The sequence below is a fragment of the Apium graveolens genome, chromosome 2, assembly GCF_009905375.1.
Source record: "Apium graveolens cultivar Ventura chromosome 2, ASM990537v1, whole genome shotgun sequence".
In the NCBI taxonomy this organism is placed as follows: Eukaryota; Viridiplantae; Streptophyta; class Magnoliopsida; order Apiales; family Apiaceae; genus Apium; species Apium graveolens.
Genome location: NC_133648.1, coordinates 29,004,696 through 29,015,820, shown reverse-complemented (window position 1 = coordinate 29,015,820; position 11,125 = coordinate 29,004,696). Strand labels below are relative to the sequence as shown.

At 35.4% G+C, this 11,125-nt stretch overlaps 2 protein-coding genes across 2 annotated transcripts; both read right to left on the bottom strand.

The window, feature by feature from the left end:
* Positions 1 to 213: 213 nt before the first annotated feature.
* Positions 214 to 2,571, bottom strand: LOC141707201 (uncharacterized). Its single transcript, XM_074510243.1, has one exon. The coding sequence runs from the start codon at positions 2,311 to 2,313 to the stop codon at positions 991 to 993; it is 1,323 nt and encodes a 440-aa protein (XP_074366344.1). The 5' UTR covers positions 2,314 to 2,571; the 3' UTR covers positions 214 to 990.
* An 898-nt stretch (positions 2,572 to 3,469) lies between these two features.
* On the bottom strand, positions 3,470 to 10,731 carry LOC141707200 (acetolactate synthase small subunit 1, chloroplastic-like). Its single transcript, XM_074510242.1, has 12 exons — positions 10,371 to 10,731; positions 9,407 to 9,620; positions 9,226 to 9,309; positions 9,017 to 9,085; positions 8,331 to 8,414; positions 7,973 to 8,125; positions 7,631 to 7,717; positions 6,930 to 7,034; positions 6,723 to 6,845; positions 5,998 to 6,150; positions 4,178 to 4,243; positions 3,470 to 4,048 (listed from the first exon to the last, which is right to left on the bottom strand). Exons 1-12 carry the CDS (start codon positions 10,604 to 10,606, stop codon positions 3,965 to 3,967), a joined length of 1,458 nt encoding a protein of 485 aa, XP_074366343.1. The 5' UTR covers positions 10,607 to 10,731; the 3' UTR covers positions 3,470 to 3,964.
* Between the last annotated feature and the right edge of the window lie 394 nt (positions 10,732 to 11,125).

Sequence of the window (11,125 nt, the reverse complement as noted above, 5' to 3'; positions counted from 1 at the left end):
AACGTTATTTGTTCATATACCAAAAACAAAAAAAATGTTCATCACATCAAAATCCATTGAGTTGACATTATACAAGCTTATTTGTATCTTTATAAATAATAATATAATTATTTATTGTTGACGGCCTCGAATATGTGAACTTGGGTAATGTATTTTTATACTAATAGTCGTGATTGAAAGAATAACCAAGTCAACAAAAATTAGAGATATACCAAATTATATTTCATTCCGGTTATTACATTTAGCATGGAGAGATAGATAGTTGGATATCAAGATATGCAACCCTGGATTTTATTTCACCAATTTAATTTGGTTTTACAATGCCAAGATAGGTATAATATTTTCTCACCACCAGTTACTTCGGGTGGAGTATGGAAACACAACTTCTTTCCTCCATTAGCATCATGCAGCACTGTGCAGCCAGTAATTATAACAGTAAAGGGTTACAGTAATTCCATCTGGTTTAAGTATTGAGCCTTACATCTAAAATCAGGGTCTGCCATTTGCATGCAGCAACAAGTTGAGACAGAGTTCACCCAAACCATACCTTCGGAAGATATGACAATCAGACATGATACCACATCTGGATACAGAACTCATTTTTCCGTCTTCCATAGATGGAAGCAAAGCACTCTTCTTCATTGACAGTGATCCTGGTAAAAGATGGTCTATTTGAAATACCATTCCCAGACTAATACACATCTACATTCTCCAGTAGACAACCACATTAAACTTTTTGCACCTATATGGCGGAAGTCTTGGTAACCAACTTTGTGAACAGAACTTGATATACATGGCACCTTGATTGATGCTCTTTGGTTCTTGACAACACAATCACTTTGATTGGAAAACATTACAATGTATATATAGGCGTAGTCCTACCCCAGGCTCATCTATCTAAGTTCCTTGAAGGGAATCAATGTTCCAACTACAAGCAGTTCTCGAATGATTTTACCAACTTCTCTATCTAATTCAGCAACCAGCATGGCACTAAAGTTTTCTAATGGAATCGATATATTCTCCTGATATAGACTGTTTCAACTTTGACAGAAACATATCCGTGGTACCAATAGAAGAAATTTTAACTGTTGATGTGGTAGCAATAAGAACAAAATTCTCTCCATTTCTAACATCTACTTCATATAATTCGTCAAAATCATTTTTCAAACTCACTATCAATGTCTCATAAAATGAGGAAATGGCAGGAAGAATCACATTGATTACAAGTATACCATGATCTGAAAGAACCAATCTAGCCGCTAAAAGAACATCCTTCTTTACAAACTCTAATGGCGGTGCACTAAGACCCATATTAGCGTCACTCGAATCCAGATCAACCATAACAACATCAAATTTATCATCACTAGCAAATTTCTCCAAGAATTCTATTGCATCTCCCAAACAAACCCGAACCAGCCCATCACAATCATCCAAACCAAAATACTCTCGCGCAACTCTCAAAACAACCTCATCAGCCTCCACACCAACAACCTCAAATCCTAAATGCCTACTCAAAAACCCAAGTAAAGCCCCACCACCAACACCCAAACACAAAGCTTTCGGCCTAAACCCACATCGAATCCTCTCGTCCAAATACCCACCAATCAACGAAACACCTGCCACCATAGGAACCAAATAAGGATGCACCAAAACCCCGAAATCAAGACAAAAATCAACACCCTCAAGACCCACAAAACCAGTCCCAGTTTTCGGAAAAATTCGAACTTGGGTCTGTACCAAATTAGGCATTCTCTTAAACCTCAACCTCCTCCTAAACTCTCTACCCTCAAACCCACTCAATTCAACATCTTCAACCACCATTTCACCAACCAAACCACCAACACAAACCTCAACAACAACACTACTAATCAAATCATCCTCATACCTCAAAAACACAACTTTAGGCAAACCCTTTTCAAAACATGACTTGGGTGACAAGGCAAACAATAAAGGAGTCAACTTTTGTTCAAGATTCACCATATGGGCATGACCCATTTCGCATTCGGGTCGGGTAAATGAATTTAACAAGTTTTGAGAAATGGGCAAATTACCTATGAGAATAAGGCGGGAAAATTGGGGGAAATTGAGGAGGAGCTGGAGATGGCCGGAGTGAGTTGAGAAGATCCAGTCTGATTCACGGTGAGTTGGCACAAACATGGCGGCGAGTTGAGGGGAATCGGTGGTGGGTTGCGTGAGGGGCGAGTCAAGAACGGCGAGTCGGAGGAGGGTGTGAGGCAGAGTGGGATTTGGATAGGTGAATGTGATGAAACGAGATGGGAGGATTGTTTCGAATGTGTTTGGGTCTGGAGACATTGTTTTAAGAGGTTTCTGATTCGATTCTCGCTCACCCCGACCCCGACGATATTTAATCTACGATATTTAAGCTAATACATATTAGTGCATAGCCAGGCATGACACGTACGTGTACTCCACTCCAGCGTGCTAAAATGCCAAACACATCTATCTAAAGATTACTTAGCATCGCCATCTCCAGGTCTCTGATTCTCTGAATACAATGCTCCATCTCCATCTTCAGTGAATACAATGCTCCCTCGGCTTCTTTTTAATTGCGGTTTGACTTTTTTCTGTCCATATTTCCATTTTACTAAATGCAATTTTCGTTTTTTAATAAAAATATATAATTAGGTTTTTAATAATTAAGTAAAAATATAAGATTTTTAGGTGAACGTTTAACAAAATATTACATATATATTCATATATATTAAAACTATATTTACCTGCACTATTTTAAAATTATGTATTATTTAAAAAATAAATATACATGTAAAATAAACCAAAATAAACCAAACATATCCCTATATATCAGTAGTGTCTGGGAGTTGTAAGATGTATGCATACTGATACTCTGAAAAATAGAGAGGTTATTTTGTGAAAACCCCCGGCATAGTACACAACAAAGTAATAGAAAGTAAATACTAACACAAATGCAACAATAAAAATAAAAAAGAACATGAGACAAATCTGAACCCATAATTTTGTTCATACAAGACTTCTCTCTAAATTTTAAATAATTTATGTTCCCAAACTGATCAATAAATTCGAGAACACTGTTGAATATCATCCTCACAATTCTAGAGCCATATACAATTTCAGACCAACACAATCCCAATGTCCTTAAAATTCTACAAAGTATCCGTCGCAACCCTTGAATCCATAATTTGTTTCTTGAAAATATGTTTAGACATTAATCTCCATAAATTTTAAACCAACCTTACGAACCAATTACCAATATCTTCTCTTTTGTCTGAATTGCCAAAGTTTATATATATATATATATATATATATGAATATATTTATATATGAATATATTTATATTTAGGATATTTTTTATATACAAAATAGTGTTTTGTTAGGTACAAACAAAGGGATGATTTGTGCAGGTAAAAACTGTGATAAAAAATTGGTGGGGAACCGATTTCTAGTTCTAGACTAATATACATGTCGAATGTAGATATCAAATTGCCGGAGTCTATTGACATTTAGGGATAGATACCCGATCTGTTTCTGACCCAAATGGGTTTGACCCAACCCGAGATCCATATTTATGTAGTACCTAACTAAATAATAGTACTACAACATTAACGCATCACTGCTTTTGCAGGAACTACTTGACACATCTTAAACGAACAAACAAGTCTACGACAAATGAGGATGTGAGGAGAATAACACTGCTCTGTATGTGGTTGGCATCATATATGGTTGGCTTGGCATCACAAACATTTCAATAGATTTCCTCCTTCCAACATTTTAATCCTTAAAAATTAGCAAGCTTTCAGAACACAATCCCCGCATAAGAAAGTACAGCAACCAGGAGAACTCGCTTAAGATTTTAAACTCTCTAAAACTATTGGATTATATCTAAATTACACGTCTAAAGCTTAAACAAATGCCACTGCATGTACATAGTCAATGTGAATATTTGCATCCCTCCCGGATGTTAAAATTAGTACGGATAAGAAAAGCCGCGGAGATAATTGGAATCTACTCCTGACTCGCGTATCAATGCCACACGGCCAGTTCTGGCCACCTATAAAACAAAAGAACATCACTGACACAATCAAAAGAAATACCTTGCATAATTTCAAATAAAGCAAACACAACATGTTTTCATTATCCCTCGTATCCTGATTAAAAAAAGAGAAATAAAAATACAAACCTCACAGATGCCATAAGGCTCCAACAATCTTTGAAGAGCAACCATCTTGTGCAAATCTCCTGTAAGCTGGAAGAGCACAAAACAAAAAAAATAAAATAATTTAACAGTTTAAAAATGACAAAAAAACAACAAAAATACTGAAGACTTGGATAGATCATGCTAGGTAAATAACCAACTCAAAATATAGATCTTCTAAGCTGCATAAGGACACTTCAACTTAAACCTAATGAGTTGGAAACCATTTATCAAGTGTCCCTGCCATAACTGATTGCAGCATGATGGGCTACTAGGCAACAGAACCAGCAATATTTAGTGACTGAATTAGCAGTAGTAGTTGCGATTTCTCTATTACTTGCAAGTCGGCATCTCATACAAACTCACTTAAGAAAAATGTGGTAGAGCCCGTATTTAAGGATGGGTTATCGCTGTGCTGAAGTAAAACCTCCCGCAAATTAACCATGTCAATGGAAAGCCCCTTGATTATCAACCGAAATATATACGTGCACACACACACAAACATACGCACACACACACACATAAACATACGCACACACACACACAGAGATTTCTTTCTTTTCTGTTATTCTGTATAAGTTTCAACTGCATGCACATAACAAATTTACAAATACTTGGAATGAAGTCACGGACATTATTCTTAATTTTTATATAATTTCATGTTTTAAGAAGAAGATAAAACAATCATGCAACCATTAATCGCCTCGCTTATCAGCAAGTATTCAAAAAAATTAATAAGAAAACATCACAAACCTCAGCCCAATATAATATTCAGGTTTTTATGGAGAGGCTTTTATTCATGTAGCACTTAAGAGCAACTCCGATAAGGGGTACCAAGAATGGTATCAACGCCATTTGGCATGACATGGAATAGGGCATGGCACTCATGTTAGCACTCCATTGGGGTTGCAAGGGTGCCAACTTGAGATGCCAAAAGTTGGCATCCCATAAGGTATTCCAACTTTTTTGCGGGACCAAAAATGAATAAAATATTAGTTTTTTTTTTCTAATAGTACTATATATATATATATATCAGTATTGTACAATTTTTGGCATCTTTTACACGGGGTGCCTACCGTTGGAGTGGTTTTGAAAAATGAATAAAATATTAGTTTTCTAATAGTACATACATACATACATACATGCATATATATATATATATATATTAGTATTGTACAATTTTTAGCATCTTTTACACGGGGTGCCTACCGTTGGAGTGGTTTTGAAAAAAAGGATGACAAAAATGATGTGTAAGCGAGAGAACATAGAGATAGAATACTCCTATTTTTCTTAATGTGGCAGAGTTGGATCCCCTTAAGGGTGCCAACCACTGGAGTTGCACTAATAGCTTTCTAAAAGAGAGTTGTCATTAACACATTCCAGTTCCAACAACAAGATACCCATCTACCCCGACCAATTAAGGAAGTTGGACTTTGTTCCTTAACCTTGTTATGCTAATATGCCTCTTCATAATCAACATTATACAAGTCCTTTAAAGTATATGTGATGTCATTACTGATCTTCTATAACCGCGAGTCTTTGCAGATCAATGGAAGAAAAGTTAAATGGACTAATATGTGCATGCCCACAAAAACAAGATACAGGGAAATAGTCAAATAGACGAACTTGTTGTCTCAAACTCCAGCAGACTAAACACCGTTTCCAGACATAACTAGTATATAATTAGTACTGGCACCACAGTTTGAAATCCTATGACGCCACCACTTTAAATGACTCTAATTCCTCAAAATTCTAATAATGTGGATGTAACTAAAAGAGGTTGAAAAAGACAAAAAACTATTCACCTCAAGAGTAATAGTATGATCAGACACATCAACGGCTTTTGCCCTGAAGATGCTGGCAATGTCGAGAACATTTCGTCTGGCGGTTGCATTGACAGCAATTTTTATCAACATCAGTTCCCTCTCAGCAAATGGTAAGTGGGTGATATCTCTGACCTAAAAAAGACAATGAGCGCTGTAAGCATTCAGTTCTTACTTAAATGCAAAGATATCTTACAGATTCAGGCAACACATACTTAAAAAACTTCACGTGTGGGCACCGAAGAGATTGTCAAAAGTGTAGCCTAAAAGGACGTCTTTAAACTTGACGTGTGGGCACCGACGACATCAAACACATACTTATAAGAAACTTAACTCAAGAATTTATGAGCTATCTGAGTTGTTGTTTTAAACTCACGGTGCGGAGTTATTCTCTATTTACAAAATAATAATGAAACCCTATGATAATTTTTCAAACAGGGCAATTTCATTCAGTTAAATCTGACAAAATCGTCCACCACTAGGCTGGAAAAATATCGGTGTTTCCTCACGTATAATACTTAACTAAACAAAATAGATTGCTACGTCTACAAATGGACATACTGCCTGAATGTTGTAAGACTATGATAGGGTCTTAAGTCAATTATGTATAGAATACAAATGTATTAGTTTCTACTTCTTGCCTGATAGAGGGTATTAATCTTTTAAGCTGCTTACTTTGTAATCTTACAGAGAGATAATATCCTCACCTCATGAAGATCTATCAGCTTATAAAGTTGTTGCACCAACTTGCTAATTGATTCATCCGTACCAGGAACAACAGTAGTGATGCGAGAAAGCCCTTCAACTTCTGCATGTCCAACAGCTAAACTCTGGCCATCAAATACATATATATAAGAACAAAAATATCCTAATAAGAAGATACAGCAGTAGAAAATCAACTAAACCAATTAAACCTGAATGTTGTAGCCTCTTCGAGCAAAAACTCCTGTTACTATGTTCAGAACTCCAGGAACATCATTTACAAGCATCGATAAGGTGTGTGAACGAAGCCCAGTTGTCTAAAAAACATCAAGAGGACATGGTTTATTTGAAGAAAGCATTTGCAAACACTTGCACAGTTTTGTTATAACTAGGACAAATAAATAGATTGGCCTAGGAATAATCAAAGGGAAGGCCAAGTTCGGTCTATTTAAAATGGGTGATTATCAAGGTTTCCGCTTTCTGGCACATCATTGTGGGACTCGATATCCAATACTTATGTTTCAGTTATGCAGTATGCCATCTGTGCTCAAGTAAAGATTTTCATTCAAGCACGTGCTGGAAAATTGATTTTGGCGAATCACATGTGCTAGAACATACTAAACACAAAAATCATGGAGCATTTACAAGTAAAATACTTTAATTTCATTAGTGAACCTTAGGATACAGGAGAGGTAAATTGTAATTGTTGAATGTGAAATAAGAATATAAAGAGTTGTGAAACAGTCGATGTTGCGCTGATTATGCTTCCTGATGTTGCTATAAATTTCAGGTATGATTTAGCAAAAACTAAATGAATTCAGGTATGCATGTCATACCTTGCAGATAAGTTACCTCACGTAAAAAATCAATTAATAGAAGTATAGAACACATTGGCAGTATAAGAATTCCTTACGTCCTCATCATTTAGAACACCCCAGTGAGCATCAAGAACTTGCTTTACTGAAGCCTCGGAATTGGACTCAACTGGATATACATCTCCCTACAAACAAGATCACTTATCATTGTCATATACAATTGCATTAAACCAGAGATGACTAGGGAGATAGGATCATGAGCAAATAGCCGGAATTTTTTTTCCGGTAAATATCATGTAAAAATGTATAAATCAAAATCACTTATTGCCGTTCCAAACTTCAAGACAGGGAAGCGCCGGCGTATACAAGCCGATGTTTAGATTCAAGAAATATATTAAATTTAAAATTAAAAACAACAGCAGTAAAATTTGGAGAATTACACCAAGGAATGTATCAGAATCAACATAATGTGATTCTTTTTTAGCCACTTTGCGAGTATCTATAGGCATGGTTTCTTCAAGATCTGGATATGAAGCTGCTGAAAATCTCCAAAAGGGAGCAGACTCGCCCAGCTTTTCCCTTCTCAAGGCAATCTAATATAACAACAAGCCAGTTTAGAAATTATTACAATTATTAGAATTATTAGAAACTGAAATCCATTTTAAATATCTTTATACATTCCCATTTTTTTTTTGAACAGAGGTCAGAAATATGCGTCTAATAGTGCTCAAACATGAAATACAGAGATGGTGAAGAAAATGCCGGTATGATGTTATCTCGTAGTTAAAAACAACCAACCTTTCCGGTTCTAGCAATTTCTCTAATTCCAAACTTGCTTAGATTTCTTTGCACTGCAACCATCTTTCCAGGATCACCAGTTACCTGGATCGATATAAGTACTTTGAGGATTAATATTAAGTACACAAAACCTTCTGTGCATGAACGTAATTAACTGTTTGTTTGGTACATGCCCTCGTAAATCATAATAGTAATACTTTGGAAAAGAAGATGCCCAATCAAGTCTTTGAATAGATTCCACTAGTGTAGATTTGTCAATATGATTTTGATATGAGAAAATTATCATAACAGTTAAACATTTTAAATTCCTGTTACTTAGAAATGGTAAAAAAAACAGATTATTTTTAAAACTCGAGGGGTATAAGTTACCTCCAGTCAAACCATGAGATGATTTCCCATGTCCAACATTGGCAGCTTCTTGTTCCCCATATGAGGGTAACAAGAGATAAATAACCCGCCAAAAAAAATTACAAATTCCCTTTTACTTGATGGTGGTGGTAACATGGGTGGTGAGGCTCTGTCGGATAGATGAGTTTTAAATCGGTTGAAGACTATAAAAACTGATCACTAAACTACACTGTCCAGTGTCTAAACATGTATAGGAATCATTTTAAATATATTGAATGTACCAAAAGACTTGGGCTCGCTGCACATTTGCTACATGAATTAAGTGCATTAGAAATCACCTCAATTGTCAACGAATGCTCTGAAATGTCCACAACTTTTGCTCTGAATATGTCCACTAACCATATGACCTAAAGCATAAACAGAAATAGCTCTAGTGAAACATAGAGAAAAAGAAGGGTTGTGAAATGACAGGGACTTGCGTATAGCAACTTCATTATCCTGTTGTTGGTAATAATATTTATTGTTTAGCAACATCAGTACTAATTACCTCTGCCCGATACTTCGGGTCTGCATTAATCTTTATGAGCATTAGTTCACGCTCTACCTGTGGCTCTTGTGAAAGATCTTCAACCTGGTTAATGAATCATAAGGTTATCAACTGGCTAGCACTGAAGCATGTAAATACTAACATATGCTGTGCAACTGCATACGAATATTAGCTTAACGACCTTCAAAACATTAACGAGCTTCTGTAGCTGTTCCATCACTTGTTGTAACACCTTTTCAGTACCCGACACAACTATAGTAAAGAGAGCCTTGTCTTTATTTAATCCAACAGCAAGAGACTCGATGTTATACCCTCTTCGTGCAAAGACTCCTGCAATCCGATTTATCATTCCACTTTCATCGCCAACAAAAACCGAAATTGAGTGGCGCCTCACCCTGAATTAATAATGTAGAAAAATAATTGACAAAAGTTGCATTCACATCATATATAATATATGCTCTGTATTAGCTAAACCATACGGATTCGCCCCCTATATTTATGCAAAGCATAAGGTATGCAGATTACAATTCTTACTCAAACGTTTTTTTGTCAGATGCTTGTGATTCGGTTTTGATGCAGCAAGTAGAGGAAAACAACTCTTAATTGTAATCACTAAAAATAAAGCTGCTGACCTAGTAGTGTGGGTTGCAAAAAGGGCTCAAGTCATCATGTTAATTAAAAATGTCTCAATGGTACATTAACAAATTGGTCCACTACAGCAATAAGACTTCATAACATAAGAAACTTAAGGACAGAACAAAAAGCAGGAAAAGCACAAAATTTAAGAGGTAAATATCTTGTTTAGATAATTGTATCAACAATTTCCACCACGCATAAAATTTTTAACAACTGTGGATTAGTAGCTCGAACATTCTCAACTCCACATAACAACCAAACACCTATACTTTACAGTAGTACCTGAATTCTAACTCATCCTAACAAACATGTCCTAATCGAAAGCCTCTAAATCGGTACCCAACCCCTCAATTAACCGAAACCAACTCATTTCGTTATAATCTCAATCTTCAACATTTATATAAACCAAGTTTCCAAAACACACATAAATGATAACAACTGAAATATACATAACAGAATTTACACAAAACCAATTAAAATAAGACAATAATCAAACTGGAAAAACTTACTTTGATCTAGGTGAAGCTGGATCAAGAATGGAGAAAGTACTATTGCTGTTGTTGTTGTCATTGAGATGTTGCTTATCGAGATTACTGCTAGCTGAACAAGACACAACTAATTTAGAGTTACTAGGTTGTCTTGGGGTACTTAGAATTAGGGTTTTGAAACATGTGGAGTTGTTTGGGGAGACAAGAGATGGTTTGAGAGTGTGAAATGACGAGGATTGTGTTGTTACAGCCGCCATTACAACAACTCCAGAGACACGAATGGGTTCAGCTATATAAATATACAGATAGTAGATTAGATACTACACACAGTGATGAGTGAACTTTATGGACTACTTGATGACCCGCCGCTTTGTAAACCCTTATTATAATCGACTAGTTATATTTGTTTTCCCTTGTTAAATGACATTTTACAGTTTGGTCATTCTAACTCAAAAATATTTATGTTATATTATCGTACTTTTAGGCCATTTATTATTTAATTCTGTTAAAAAAATTGAAGGACTATCGACTAAATTTAAATTTGACTGTACAAGGCATGCGCTGTTTTCAAAGAATATATCGAAATTTGGCATATAAAGTTTTTCAAATTTAATTTTTTTGTGATTAAAATAAAGTACCGTCCTTAATAATTTAATTAAAATATACAAAAAATAGAACTGTAAATAGTTTATATTCAATGAATATTTAGACTTTAGAGTTATGATTTATTGTGTTCTAATTTTTCTTCTTCTTTTTTCACGATTGATAATTCTGTT

Excerpts from the sequence above, each read along its gene's own strand:
- LOC141707201 (XM_074510243.1), bottom strand. The coding sequence starts at position 2,313 with ATGTCTCCAGACCCAAACACATTCGAAACAATCCTCCCATCTCGTTTC.
- LOC141707200 (XM_074510242.1), bottom strand. The coding sequence starts at position 10,606 with ATGGCGGCTGTAACAACACAATCCTCGTCATTTCACACTCTCAAACCA. Across the intron at positions 9,310-9,406 it reads AGCTCGTTAATGTTTTGAAG|GTTGAAGATCTTTCACAAGA; the intron begins GTCGTTAAGCTA and ends TTCATTAACCAG. Across the intron at positions 6,151-6,722 it reads AGCTGATAGATCTTCATGAG|GTCAGAGATATCACCCACTT; the intron begins GTGAGGATATTA and ends TGTCTTTTTTAG.